Source organism: Musca domestica, unplaced genomic scaffold, assembly GCF_030504385.1.
Source record: "Musca domestica strain aabys unplaced genomic scaffold, Musca_domestica.polishedcontigs.V.1.1 18, whole genome shotgun sequence".
Classification (NCBI taxonomy): Eukaryota; Metazoa; Arthropoda; class Insecta; order Diptera; family Muscidae; genus Musca; species Musca domestica.
In genome coordinates, this window is record NW_026712238.1 from 3,675,271 (window position 1) to 3,691,511 (window position 16,241).

At 34.0% G+C, this 16,241-nt stretch overlaps 1 protein-coding gene across 4 annotated transcripts in view; it reads left to right on the top strand.

The window, feature by feature from the left end:
- The window catches only part of LOC101897882 (innexin shaking-B), a 703,106-nt gene that overhangs the window by 673,989 nt on the left and 12,876 nt on the right, over positions 1 to 16,241 (top strand). For 3 of the 4 annotated variants that reach the window (XM_059120858.1, XM_059120859.1, XM_059120860.1), the window contains exon 2: positions 440 to 1,867. The exons of the other annotated variant lie outside the window; for it this stretch is intronic. In XM_059120858.1, the coding sequence (XP_058976841.1) occupies positions 1,508 to 1,867 (360 nt within the window). In that variant the 5' untranslated portion in view covers positions 440 to 1,507. The remainder of the gene's footprint in view (positions 1 to 439; positions 1,868 to 16,241) is intronic. 4 annotated transcript variants of the gene reach the window in all.

Consider the following 16,241-nt stretch of genomic DNA (forward strand, 5'->3'; position numbering starts at 1 on the left):
TTTTCTTCCCTCTCTCTCTGGTTCCCACAAGAGTACACTGAAAAAGTGACCAATATTTTAAAAAATAATTACTCATTAAAAATGGTATTTTCGAATTTCTTCAAATATTGTTTTCTATATTAGAACTACTATGAAAATAATAAATATCGGTTCACTTTTTCTGCTACCTCTCCACATCTGAAGTGAGATCAGTCTCATGGTGAAGATACTTAAGGTATGCGTCCATCACAATATAAATATTCCATAGTTTCTGTTTTAAAATTTGTTCGTAACAACTTTCTTAGTTCTAAACAACAAAACATAAAATGCCAAAATAAATTAAAATAATTTTTCAATACCACTTTAAAATTAAAAAAAAAACCAAAACACATAAATAATAAAAAAGATGAGTGGCATTAAATTAAAAACCCCAAATTCATAAAATATGTTTTCTATTTAGTGATCCTCTAAATTGAGTTACTTAAGCTATGTATGTGATATCACAAACCAAACAACGAAAGATAACAATAACACAACAAGAACAAGAAAAAAAAAAACAAATATCATAAAAGTGCCTTATATACTTATTATGAGATATGGTCTTAAGATTTTCGCGTCATTAGAGTGAAAAAGCTTCTTTTTTTGTCTGACCGAATGGGAAATGTGAAAATCACATGGAAAAACAAACAACGAAACAAACAGACAGACAGAAGCTATTATGAACAACATTTGCTATCAAATGCAAAAAAGACAAGATTTTAGACAAAATAAAAAAAAAAAACTGAACGCAAGGAGCAGAATATTGTGGCGCCAACAACAACAACAAGAATAGCAACAGCAACAATTGCAAGTAGCAACAAATCTTACTAAAATGCAAAATTCCATACAAACGAAACAACCACATTTTTACATAATCAAATGCAAGAAGAATAATACCAACAACAACAACTACAACGATCACTACGACAGCAACAACAAGAACAAAACGGCGAAATTAATAACGAATAAATTATATTTCAAGTGTTTACATCGAAATCCTAATACAATAAAAATAACAACGAAATCCGCACGAAAATGCAGTGCCCTGATTGCATTGTCATTGGCCACTGACGTCACGGCAAATGCAAATAAATTCAACAGAGATTTGAGTCTGCCCCGATTAACTATGGAAGTGCCTAGAAAAAGAAAGTACCGAAAAATTGCAACAACAATTTTAATACGACGATAATATTAATGTAACTTTACATTTTATTATTAATTTTAAACAAAAGAAAATAAAAAATATATTTAAAGCAAAAAATCATATTAATTATAGGATTTTTAAAATTTCTTAATTTAAAACCAAAAGCAAAACGCCGCTAAACGTTTCGACCATTCTCCCATTTATCCACGAAAACGGAGCTACCATCCGTGTTCACCTACGCGCCCACTACATACAGTTTGTGCCCCACAGTGCCGTTGAGTGTGCAAGTGTACGTGCGTGTGTGTGTGTGTGTGGGAACGCGCGCCCCTCTCCTGCTGCTGAACAATGTTAGATATATTCCGTGGATTAAAAAACCTTATAAAGGTCAGTCACGTTAAAACCGATTCACCAGTATTTCGCCTGCATTATTCTATAACTGTGATGATATTGATGTCCTTCTCCCTAATCATAACCACGCGCCAATATGTCGGTAATCCCATCGATTGTGTTCACACCAAAGATATTCCAGAAGATGTTCTCAACACATACTGTTGGATCCATTCCACGTATGCGCTCAAAAGTTATTTCCACAAGAAACAGGGTGTATCCGTACCCTATCCGGGAATTGGAAATTCCGATGGTGATCTGCACGAGAAGAAACATTACAAATACTATCAGTGGGTGTGTTTTTGCCTATTTTTTCAGGTGGGTTATCGTCATTTCTTTTTTTGTTTTCATTTTTTTCACTTTTTTATATATATATTTATTTAAGACATTTTGTTTTCTTTATTTCTGCGTACAAACATTTTGAAGTTGAAATTATTGTTATTGGCGTGGAATTTGACATTTTTATGATGAATACTCATTTAAGTATTTTTATGACTTGAAAAAAAAAATGACTGACTCGACTGACTAATGAAATTGACGATATCTTATGTTTATGTTGTCTATTTTTAAATGTTTTAGTGTATTCGGTTAACGTGGATCTGACGAAAGATAATCCAAAGAACATATATTTTTTGGATAATTCTGTTTAATACAAACTCTTTTGTTATGTTATAAATAGGTTTTATGACATGGAATTTCCAAATCCGGTGCATCCAATGTATATTGAGATAGAAATCCAAAAAAAATATCTATTTTTTCGCAAATATGTGAAATTCTGTTTGGTGACTTACGCAAAATTATTGTGAAAATATCCTAATGAGACCTGGACCCCAACTTATATATTGAGCACATGAGCTTCCGGTGCGAAATTCAAATTATTAGTGCAACAAGATTTCTGAACCAGTTAGAACTGAAATAGAGAGAATAGATGGGTTTATATATGATGGATCAGTGATTGTGAATGAATTTGACTAGAAATTTAATTGTTCTACATATGTTTACATCTGAACCGTTTTTCAATAAATCGAAGAAGTTCGATAATGTTTAAAATACGGTCATTGTTCTGAAGGCAGTTGAAAATCCTCGATTATAACTACGAAAGAACTAACATTTGTTAAAAGCGAATGTTGAAGAATTGTAGACCTGTAATGAGATCTGTAAACATTTTTCGTAGGTGTTTGTTCTTTAGGACTTTTGATGTGGAAAATGGGCTGCATAAGTCCACGTCTCCGTATAGCTTCCATATAACGATACCTCCCTATATACGGTATTATGATGATTTTAGCGACATTATTCACCGGGATTTTTTCAAGTTTCTTATTTGCATATCGTAATGGAATATGGCGAAAATTGCGTTTACTGGTCCATGTAAGACCCAACAAATATATATATATATATATATTCTGGATCAGCGTAAAATTCTAAGTCGATTTAACGATGTCCGTCTGTTTGTAGTAATTAAGCTACCTTTCGAACGAATTGAGGATAGAAGGCTAAAATTTTGCATACCAGTTTATTTTTCCAGTAAGCAGGTTAAGTTCGTAAATGGGTCATATAGGTCAACGTTTTCATATAGCCCCCGTATAAAGGTACCTCCCGATATTCGGTATTTTCATGATTTTAGCGACATTATTCACCGGAATAATTTCAAACTTGGTATTTGAAGTTTGTAATGGATACTACAGCCTATGACATAAAATTTTCTGTGCAGGTCTACTCTTCATATAGCCCCCATATAACGGTACCTCCCAATATTCGGTATTTTAATGATTTTAGCATCATTATTTGCCGGAGTAGTTTCAAATTATGTATTTAGAGTTCGTAATGGGAGCTATAGTCTGTGACAGAAAATTCGTATAGGCCCCATATATCAGTACCTCCCTATATTCGGTATTTTGATGATTTTAGGTACAATACTGACCGAAATTGTTTGAAATGTCGTATTTGAAGTTCGTAATGGATGCTACAGCCTGTGACAGAAAGTTGTCTATGTAGGTCCAGGTACCTCCCTATATACCGTTTATTTCAAGTTTCGAATTTTAATATAGTAATGGTTTATGGCAAACAAAGCATAAGTATTTTTAAAATTTTAACAGAATTTTTAACGGATTTTTTTATTTTTGAAAATTTCCAATTTCTTTCCAAGTGTGGGGAGGGTATTCAAAGATCGGCCCGGCCGAACATACTGCTTTTCAACTTGTTTTTTTGAAAATTTGCAATTTCCTTCCATGGTGTTCAATGTTAGGCAAGGCAGAAATTACTGCTTCTCTACGTTCTTTAAATATATTTTAACATTTGATATGATCATTCGCAATATTGACCCTTTAAGAAGCGGTACCGAATGAGTGGAGCAATATTTTCCACATCGCATTTTACCTAAGTCTAATATAAATATTTCGACGTGTCAAGTTCGGACTATATCGACTTCTTAATGCATTTTTATAGGAGATTTTTTTTTCATGGAAAATGTTGAACTTTTGTTGTGTAGTGATCTGATGTATTCCCATATTCACATCTAATATCTGCTTAAGTTTTCAAGAGAATGCCTGACTTGCTTCGCATGTTATATAATTATTCAAATATTGCATATTTGTGGGTGTTGTACCAGAAGGAATGGGATATTGTCAATTTCGTATCTTATCTTGCACTCATACAGGTTTTAAGATTTTCGGAATTCAAACAAAATTGTTAGCTTTTAAGCTTTTATGGGGGGTGGGTTGTAGGGAGGGGGAGTACGAAGAAGGTAAGGACCTATATTGCTCCTTTCCAAACACGATCTAAGTTTGGTAAAAATGTCATGCACTCCTTGTGAAACAGACGAACGGTCACCGCTTAGATCGATTCCAAATGTTCTGAATCATATTTCGTCCAAAAAATCTGTGGAATGCATATTACTCATGTGAGGGACTTACAACCCCAAATCTGATGAAACATACATATGAGAGCTATAGCTATATCTGAACCTATTTTCACCAAATATGATGTATTTGCTTCTAGACTAAATTCGGATGGAAGTGCTAAAATTCACTCCATTTGGACTGATATTTGGTGACAAAGAACCCGAAATCGGTTAAAGATGTATATGGGAGCTATATCTTAATTTTGAACCGATTCTCACCAAATTTCTATATATTCGTCCTTGGGCGAAAAATATGTTGTATGGAAAATTTCATCTCAATCGAATAATGGCTTGAAAAGTTTCTAAACAGTGATTTATAATATAATATTAACATATGCAGCCCGCAAAAATAAAAATAAATTTTATTTGAGCAGTATTTGGACCATATATTTTCCAATCCACATTGGACATAACTATAAATACCGTCTGATTTTATTCCGTTTTTGACTTTTATTAATTATAACCATTTCCTGCATAAAATTAATGATTTCCTATACTCACTGCAAGTACTTCTAAATTAGCAACCATATATGAATCAATATTTTAATTTCCTAATAATATGAAAAATTATGATATCATTAGGTTTGATGATAAATTGATTTTCTTCTTCATTCTTGGGACGATTGATGAACTGCATACACATTAGTTCTTTCATTTGCTGGTCCCTGGCATAAAAAGAATTGAATTCGTACGCTTATAAATCAATCAAACAATTTGTTTCTCTATAATTCCATCAATCAGAACTATTTTTGTGATGTCAAATATTTAGTTGGAAAAATTATTTTCAGTAAAATATTGACGATCTTGTTTGTAGATCAATTGAAAAAAAAAATTAAATAATTTTTACATATAAATGTTGTAAATTGCAGACAACTGTAAATGGTTTGAAAACAAAAAGTGGAATCCACGCAATCACACATAGATCGCAATCCAAATGATCTTAACGAAATATGTGTAATTTGTCTGTCTGGAAGTCATTAAATATTTCCATATTCACACGAGGGTAAACAGTGGAACCTTCAGAAAAAGACTGGGTGGATTTTTGTACCTTCCACTATAGTAAGCAGGGTATATTAAGTTTGCCATTCCGTTGGTAAAATCCCTCTGTAGAAATCACGAATTGAAGTAGATTTTTTTTAAATTTCCAAATGAATGTTCGTAATCGGAACTACAGCCTTTGATAGCAAATTGACTTTGTGAGTCGCTGTCATCGAATGGCCCCCTAATAACAGTACAACCCAATATCCGGTATTTTAATAATTTTAGCGACATTATTCAAAGGAACTGTTTCACATTTCGTATTTGCAGTTCGTAACGGGTACTACAGCCTATGACAGAAAATTACCTATACAGGTCCAAGATTTAGTATAACCCCATATAACGGTAACTCCCAATATTTCACATTTGTGTAATTCTAAAAATATTTTTCAAAGTTTTTTTTTTTCGAAAATTTCCAAATTCCTTCTAAATGGTGGAGGGTATAGCTACCTCGCAAAACGAGGTTATGATGAAACAAATCTGGTAATACCTGTCACCAAGGGAAATTGAATAAAAATCGGATATTTGACTATATTCAAGCTTAATATATTTTATATCCGATCTATATCTCGTTCTTTGTTTTGGGCGTTGATTCCGACAATATATGATTTTTATAAAAAAATCATTCACATTAAAAAATATTTCTTCTTTTTTATTTTTTTACTTATGTTTTTTAAATTTTTATTTCATTCAAATTAAAAAAAAAAGTATTCTATAAAAAAAATATTTCTTGAGTTTTCTTTGAGTTTTCAAGCGTTGCACATATCAGTTACCCACTGTATATTCCCCACGCCTATACTCATATAACATATATATTTATAGACATCTCATATGCCACTGCGTCGATGTCTATTATAATTCTGTGATGACACTTAGCACCGTAGCGTACAACGACAACAAAGAGAAAAAACCACGGCACTGATCGCCGCCAAATTGTTTGGAGAATACAAAAACCAGAACTAATTTTAGCCATAAAGCATCATCGCGTTTTTGTTTAGTTTAGTGTCTCCTTTAGTTGGGGTGTGTGTTTTTTCTGGTCACAAGACTAGCAACAACAACAGCATGGTCGACAATTTCCCAAAACTCATTCATTGTGTAATTCCTTAAGAAATTGTGACATTTTGAACTAGAAAAAAAGTTCTGCGCTGAGTGGGATCTTCCCTTGAGATAAGACAAACAAATTTTTACGCTCAATAACCATGCAATCTGCAAGCAACTCATTAAGGTTGTTGAAGAGAACGTTCAGCACGTTGGTCGTTGGCCTTCAACAATGACATATGATGGGAAAACTTGAACGAATTTGATGTACTCTTTTTAAAAAATTCGATCGGAATGATCTCTAACAATGAGCAATACAAAAAACCAGTTAAGAGATATATTAGCTATAATTATTTAAACTGTTGACCCTTCATAGGAGAGGTTTCGAGGGAGCGGGCCCTTTGTGGGACAGATACAAAAAGGAGTGGACCGATGTCTAAAATCTTTATAACATATTTTGTGTTGGGAGAGATATTTGATTGTGGGAAAATTGAAGAGAAACGAATTTTTATTTCACGTTTTATAAGAGCTAAAATTATTCAATATTTTGACCCGTTGTGGGGGAGGTACTTGATGGAATAGGACGATTTTGTCCACTTTCGCACCGAACTTAGCACTGATGAATATAATAGGATCTGCAAAGTTACAAAGAAGCAAGACATATTATTTGGAAAAAAATGACGTTTCGTGGGGGAGGTACCAGATGGACCTTTTGTGTGGGAGGTACGGATCTCGATCTTAAATTGATAATAATATAACGATGTACCAAGTTTGAACTAAATCCCTTCGAGAGTTATCAAGCGCAGCCAGACAGACGGACGGATACTCTTAGATCGACTCCAAATGTCCGGAAACGGGTTTGGTCCAAAGAGACCTAAGCTCTTAAACCGTAATCTTGATGAGGTACAGGGTTGCCCATATTCGACGGACCCATCTGGCAACGCCATAAATTTTGACAGAGATGTCACATCGCTTAATGACATACCGCGTTTGAAGCGTCAGTCCAAGCGGATTTTTACTATGAACCAATACACGCCACGCGAGCGCTCTGAAATTTACATTCAACAGAAGAAGTCAATTGTGAAAACTCAACGTGCTTTTAAAACATTAAAAAATGTGAGAAGTGCGCCTTCTATGATCACCATTAAGCGTTTATACGAAAAATTTTCGACTGGTAAGGCTCTTTCTAATCCGAAGAGGCCATATAAAAGTCGACCAAGGCGATCGGCCGAGGATATCGCAAAAACGCCGTTCTCAGCAGTTGGGCATGGCTCGGTCCACTTTACAACGGATTATTCGCATTGATTTGCATTTGTTCCCGTACAAAATTCAATCGACGCAAAGAATGTTGCCTGCGGACAAGCCTCGTCGATTGGAATGGGCCCAAGGGGCCCAAAGGTCCGTCGAATATGGGCAAACCTGCACGTTTTGGCGTTTGGAGGGAAAAAATCCAGCAGATTTTGACAGTAGAGGTAAAAATAGAATACATATATGCCGGCGTTTTGAAAAGCTACATAGCAAAGTAACCACACAATGTGTATATATTTTTGATCAGCATAACAATCTATGTCGATTTAGCGTGTGTCAATTTGTCTGCCTTTCGAACTAAAAGAAGTAGGTTCGTCAAATTTTACTCAGATGTATTTTATGTCTGCAGGATTTTTGGCATTGAAAATGGGTCAAGTAGGTCCACGTTTTGCTATAGTACCCATACCTTCCCAAATATAACTTTACCGCACAGATTTAATATGTTTTGGTGGCTTTAGCCACAACTTTAACACATGTAGGTAACATTCTTACATAGAACTGTATATATAGGTCCATATTTTCGTAAAGCTCCCATAAAACTGTGTCTACAAATTTCGATATCTCATCTTTTTATAGCCCCCATATAACGGTATCTCCCAATACTCAGTATTTTGAGGATTTTATATACATTTTTCAACAGAATTATATTGATATTTTGAGTTCGCAATAGGCGCCACCTTCTTGGTCAGATATTTTGCTAAACAGGTCTAAGTTTTTGTGTGGGCCTCAAATTACTGAACCTCCCTATATTCGGTATTTTTGGGTCACACTTTTAACTGGAATTGTTTCAAATTTGGTATTTGGATTCACAACAGGTACTACCTTCTATGACTGAAAATGTCCATGCCTTCGTATAACCCCCATATTACGGTACCTCCCAATATTCGGAAATTTGATGATTTTAATCCAAAATTCTTATTTGGAGTTCGTAATAGGTACTACCTCCTACAACAGAAAATTACCTACATGTAAGGTCCATATCTTCATATAGCTCTCAAATAACAGTACCTCCCTATATATGTTATTTTGACGATGTTTACTACACTTTTCACAAATATTATTTCAAATTCGGAATTTGGATTTCGCAGTGGGTACAATATTCTAAATTTGGATGATTTTAGATATATATTTTTCAAGAGAATTACCGTGAACTTGATGTTTGGAGTTCGTTATGACACCACCTAAAATTGGAATTTCTAATTTTATTGCGGCATATTTCAATGGAGTTTTTTTACTACTAAGATTAGATATATGATTTATTCCGAGATTTTTACGATAATAATCATCGTATTGTTATCTGTAATATTAATAATAATTTTCTAAATGCCGATGTACGGTTTTTTTATCTTTACTTTCATATTTTGCTAGATTTCCCTGTCAATTGGCAGCTAAGATCGAAGACATCTGCCCATACCAATGATATGGGATTTCCGTTTCTAATCGGTCTACATGAAGACTATATACTATACATGATCCACCATCGAATATGCATGACTCACATTCGGTAGGGTATCATCGATGTGGTTTTCTCTCGAAATGACGTATGCAATAGAGGGAATTATTTATGTTTATTTAAGTAATGATGGCAAACACCAAAACAACACTCACCAACACCAATGCGTCAGAAACGCATAAAATCTTGACAATAATCAGCAACATATGATCACCACGACACGAAACATTTCAATGATAAATGAGAAAATTGATCTTTCTTCGAAATTTTCGTCACAGCAACGCTGTATGGTATGAAAATGTGAAAATGACAATTATATATTTTTTTAATTTTGACAATGACTGTTTGTAAGGACAGAGGAAATTGTCTTGCCTTTTCACTCAACACCCTTTGTTTTTTTTTTGCTGAGTGAAAAAAACCCAATGCCGTAAATTATATATTTGGATAATTTTTGACCACCAATGGGGATAATGATCATTTTAATCATTAACATTTGACAGGTCTCAATTTCAAAAGTTGTACTACTTGATGGCATTTGTCAAGCTATAATATTTTAATATTTATTTTAAATACATGTGTTTCCTTTGGCAAATTGCTTTTTTTGCCGACACGGGCAAGAATAATTTAGGCAATGACGGAAACGCTCAGTATGAGGTGCATAATCATTATTTTCTATATTTTTCTTAAATATCAGCGATGATCACATTAAGAGATGAAATGACTTTGTTTGTTATTATAACTATGAAATGTTAATTATATATAGCTGCAACATTATTTTTTTAGTTAAAGAGTATGTTTTGAGAACCTTGACTGATTCTAATCAGTTAATGGATGTTATCTTTTTGACAGCATTAATAAATTATTTTCAAATAAACAAATTGTTTTCATAGACTATGTAGCGGAACCTTTTTTTGAAACATGGATTTCGACATATTTCATATAATATTTTTAGCTTTTTGAGAAAAGGCCACAATGATACGTAACATTATAAAAATGAGAGTTTTTTCATTTTTTTCGTAGCACTTCAAAATTTTCACCGAGACCCGAATGAGAATAGTTATTTCACATATCAACCTCGTTGAATGAAAGAACCCCTGCTACAAAAGAATAAAATATTGTCTATACCATAATTACTGTGCCTGTACTTTATTCTCACAGGATGAGAATTCGCCCTATCGAAATTTTTCCAAAGTCCAACGTCTGGAAAAAGCCCCCATATTTGGAAACCTACTTATGTTAAATGGTTCACTTTTAGTGCTATTTTAAAAAAAGAGGTCAGTTAAAAAAAAAATAGTAAACAAGAAGCTAAGTTCGGCCGGGAGGAACTTTTTATACCATCCACCATTCGGAAGAAAATTGAAAATTTTCAAAAAAAAAAAAAAAAAACCGTCAAAAAATACCGCTCATATAAAAACCTTTATATGGGGCGCTATACGAAGACGTGGTGCTGAATAAGTAATGTTCTATGATAGGCTGTAGTAACGATTCCGAACTTCAAAAACGAAATTCGAAACAATTCCGGTGAATAATGTCGCTAATATCATCAAAATACTGAATAAAGGGAGGTACTGTTGTATGGAGGCTATACTAATATGTGGACCTGCATAAACAATTTTCCGTCACCCATTACGAAATTTGACACAATTGCGGTAAATACTGTCACGAAAATCCTGGAGATACCGAATATCTTGGGGTAGCGGTATATGGGTGCTATGCTAAAAGGTAGATCTATATAGACAATTTTCTTCCCGGGGGGTAAAGTACTCAAAGAGAACTCCTTGTGTCGATTTTCAGACTATTCTGTTGAAAAATGTGGCTAAATTCATCAAGATACCGAATATCGGGGCCATTATCGTATGGTGGCTATACGATATCGTAAACCTATATAGAAAATTCTTTTTCAGGGTGTAAAGTACTCTCAGAGAACTCCTTGTATAGAATTTCAGACAATTCCATTGAAAAATGTGACTAAAATCATCAAAATACCGAATGCCGGGAGGTGCAGTTATATGGGGGATATACGATATCGTGGATCTATATCGACAATTCTCTTCCAGGGAGTAAAGTACCCTCAAAGAACTCCTTGTGTAGAATTTCAGGCAATTCCATTTGAAAATGTGGCTATGGGAGGGTACCATTATATGGAGCCATTCAATATCGTGGACCGATATATCCCATCTTCGAGCTTGATGCATTCAAAAGAGAGATCTGTGCGAAATTTTAGCTTCCTATCTTAATTAGTTTCGGCTCTAGCGTGATTGCAACAGACGGAAAACACGAGGCTAAGCTATAGTCGTGCGATGCCGACCATATGATACGCTACAACACTACAATATGTTGGAAGATTTCGCTCTTAGATCTGCTGATAGGTATTCAAAACAATTTCACACAAAAGTTATGGTCATCCAAAATGTTAGACTTCTTTCCTGTCCTTAACTCTCTTCTTATGCAAAATTCCGTGTCGATTGGTTTTCAATTGTGACCTGTAGAATCAGGAAATTTTAATGTTGTTTGGTCCATTTGAACCCCTATCTGTACATCTTCAGAACAATACTCTTTAATTCTGACCCCAACTTGCAAAATTTTGTGAGGAACGATAATTGCGACCCTCATCAAAAGTGTTGCGGAGTGTAGAAAAACTTTAGAAAATGTACAATTCAAAATTGTAAGTCAAATTGAAAAAATCGGATGCGATGAAAAATATGACAGAAATTGAAACAAATTAACAAAAAATATTCACTTTTTTATTGTCATATTTTTATCCGATTTTCTAAGATTTTATCATTTTCTGGTAAAAGACCATTTCGAATTGATGAAAATTGTGAAAATTCCTGACTTATGAGCGGAATAACTAAGATCTATTTATTTTAAATATATATTCTACCTCTTCTTGTTATATATTCCATATCTTGGCTATCAGCATCTCTGTAATGGTCAAAAGTAACCTTTTAATTTATTTATGTTTTGGCTGGGATTAAAAATATTCGGGATTTAATGGAAATTTTCGTATTTTTTTATATAAAATTATGGTTTATTTTACCCGCTAAATACTGTCTACAGTACTAAACTCTAACTCCATGCAAAATTCCTATGTCGGGAACCAATGTTTCGAGGTGTGACATAATTTTTGGCCCAATCAAACTTATAGTACCACCAATACACAGTGTGTAGGCTATAAAAAATATTTTCATTTTTTGGGAATTTTTGACATTTTCGTTTAAATTTGGAAACATTAGCATATCATTGTGTCAAATAACACATCTAGACCCGTTTAACCGAATATTTATAATCAAACGAATGAGATAACACTCACACAACATTAATCTAAACATAATTAGTAGACAATATATCATGCGGAAAATCAGTGGGTACAAATTTAGCCATAGGCTCAGACCACGATGAAAATGAACTCGTGCATATTTCGATTGAACACCCTCCCGCTTTTTTACCAAAGAAACAAAAAAAAAATACGATGAACGAAAAAATGATTATTTTATTTGTATCATGCGGAAGCAGACAAAATATATGGTTAAAATTTGGCCAATAGCCAAATTGGAAGCAGCATAATTATTAATCGAAGAGATCAAACGTTGGGGGGCAACTATGCTCTTGCGGGAAATAGCGAGCATAAAAGAGAATGTGAGTCTCTTATTTGAATATAAGAGAATACTAAAAAAATGTATATTTCTCTTTTTTATTATGAAATGACAATGCAAACGGTTTTTATGTGAGACAATTCATGGCAACGCACTGTAACGATATTAGAGTGGGAGATCCATGTTTCTTATCTCAACTTAAATAGGATATATTAATTTATTAGCTTCTAATCGAACTAAACAGATTTAATAATAATGAATTGATGAAATAATAATACCAATTTAATTTTTTAGATATGTATATGCTATAACATCGAAATTATGATAAATTCATTAAACGTAAAATTCGTATAAAAATAGGACCTGAAAGTGCCCTCTATAAGGATATACAAAAATATAAAATTTAAAATTAAAAAATGGAAGACTTTAAAACTAAACTAAAACTAAACACTAAACTTTTACAATATGAGATTATAAAAATATTCAAATAGAATCACTCATTATTCAATAATATTTGAAATTATAAATTATAAAAATATTGAGAAGCAAGAGAAAACATTCGTTGTCCAGCAGTTTGTAAACAAAGGAAATTATCGTGTTTCCTTGCCAAAGAAGTCAGCTGAAAATGTGCACCTTCGGTTGGCCACCAGAACTCAAGCGCCGGCCATGCTGATGCTGTAGGCCGCCATAACAGCCGATGGTCGCTCTCAGCTCGTATTAATCGACCGTGGCATCAAATAAATGTCGAATATTATCGCAAAAATATTCTTGAGGGTGTATTAAAGCCTTGGCCACTCAAAGATTTTGGACGTAGACCTTGGACATTCCAATCGGACTCAGCACCATCGCACTCAGCACGCGCCACTCAAGAATGGTTACAAAATGAGGTTCCTCGCTTCATTTCCAACACACAATGGCCACCAAAATCTCCGGATACCAATCCGTTGGACTATTGTGCCTGGATTATTTTGGAAAGCAAGGTTGACATCAAATACCAAGCAAGCGCTTCGCCGGGAATGGGCCAAAATACCGCAGAGCAACATTCGGGCAGAGTGTGACGGTTTCATTGGCCGCTTGAAGGCCATAATACGTGCCAAAGGTGACCAATTCGAACAAATTTCAAGAAATCGCTTACTTGATTCCCATATTATAAAGGTTACAATAATTCGAATTTTTAACCCTTTGAACAGAATGTGTGACCTGCTATATTCAAAATACTTACTTTATTCTGGGATGTTAGATATATTGGGATGTTCAAATTTGAAGACAATTAGACAATCATTTTACATTTTATAAGAGTTATGATTTTTTCAAAATGTTAACCCTTTGAGGTGCTGATATTAGCCATTTGGTGCACAACAAACCTGAAATCGAATAAATATATATGGGAGCTATATCCAAATCTGGTACCCAAGATCATTGTTGTGGAATGCATATTACGCATGTGAGGGTCTTAAAAACTGAAATCGGATGGAACATATATATGTGAAAAATAGCTAACCGATTTTCACCAAATTTTGCGTAGTTGTTTCTATGCTTAATTTCGGAAATGCCAAATTTCAGGTCAGTTTGACTGATATTGACCATTTAGTGCACAATTAACCCGATATCGGTTGAAGATATATATCTGACAATCACCATTCACATTATTATTTGATTTATATTCAAAATAAATAAATTTATATAAAATTTTAATATACATAACACATTGGAAGGCAAGGTCAATTTTTAACATTGACTCACATCTACCAGACATATAGCCTCCAAATGATAAATTTTTGGCGGACAATTTTATTACTCCCCACAGTGTTTCTATAACCCTGAGAAAATCTCTGCTATTAAACTTTGATGTGACATTGGTTGAGGCTAATGCGAAAAACACACATGTACATACATATGTGTGCATATGTTATATTTTATTTTATGTTAGACATTTCCCCTCAACACACTTTAACTGATCTATAATCACTTTAATCGCCCAGCAAATGAAAGAGAGAAACAATCAATGAACACTGACGAAAAAACATCAACATCTAACTCAACAGTGCGAATAAAATATATGACTGAAGGTGATAAATATCACTGGATTTAGTCGACCAGAAGTGACAAATTAATAATAACTTGTATCGTAAATTTCCAGTGTAGACGCAGAACAGATTGACAGACAGTAAAATGTTTATTTAAAAGTTTTGGGTAAAAAAAATTAAATATTTATTTTATTCCAATGCTACACTTTCCCCAATGATTTTTGATGACTCGAATGGTTTTGAGACGACAGTGCTATGTTGATGTGATGCTGTGGCAACTTTTTGCTGTTGGACTTATTGTAATCCTTTTTTTGTGCGTGGGACGTCTGTTAAGGATTCAAGTTGTCAAAACTTGGTCTCATTTATTTTCGACGTTGACACTTTAAATGCGATATAATTTCTGTCTGGTTTTTTGGGAAATTAACAGTTAAATGTATGGTATGATTCATATTTTAATAAAAGTGCTTTACATTTTCGGCGATCTACGTAGAATCACATTCTGAATCGCTACAAATTATATTTAAAATGCATATTATATACACACTAGAAATGCCTTTGTAACATTTTTTAAAAAACGGATAAGATTTATTATTATATTATTTCCGTCCTACTTTAATTTTTAGTCTACGGATTTTATCCCGCACAAATCATAACATTTAATGATAAAAAAAGGTGAATGACAATAATCTAAAATATTCTATGCTTAATTTAATATACACAGGGTGAGATAAAAAAAAACTACAACAAGGTCAAAGACCGTAATATTTACATTTTTTTAATTTATTAAGTGAAAGCAAAGAATGTCGGAAACAGCATCAAATTTTAGAATAAGATTAGATTTGTTCGAATTGGTCACCTTTGGCACGAATTATGGCCTTCAAACGGCCAATGAAACCGTCACACGCTTCCCGAATGTTGCTCTGTTGTAGTTTGGCCCATTCCCGGCGAAGCGCTTGCTTGAGATGATCGACACTTTGGTATTTTTTGGTGCCAACCTTGCTTTCCAAAATACTCCAGACACAATAGTCCAACGGATTGGTATCCGGAGATTTTGGTGGTCATTGTGCGCTGGAAATGAAGCGAGAAACCTAATTTTCTAACCATTATTGGGTGGCGAGTGTCATGGTGCTGAGTCCTGTTGGAATGTCCAAGGTCTGCGGCTAAAATGTGTGCGTACCCAAGGCTTTAACACACGAGCCATTTTTCAACCACTGCGACTCGGGTTTTGACCAAGTCGCTTCTTTACTTTTCGAACCATTTCCGTTGATGTTGCTGTTTTCTTCCGTCCACTTCCTTGACATCGGGCTACGCTACCAGTATCACCGTAACGAGC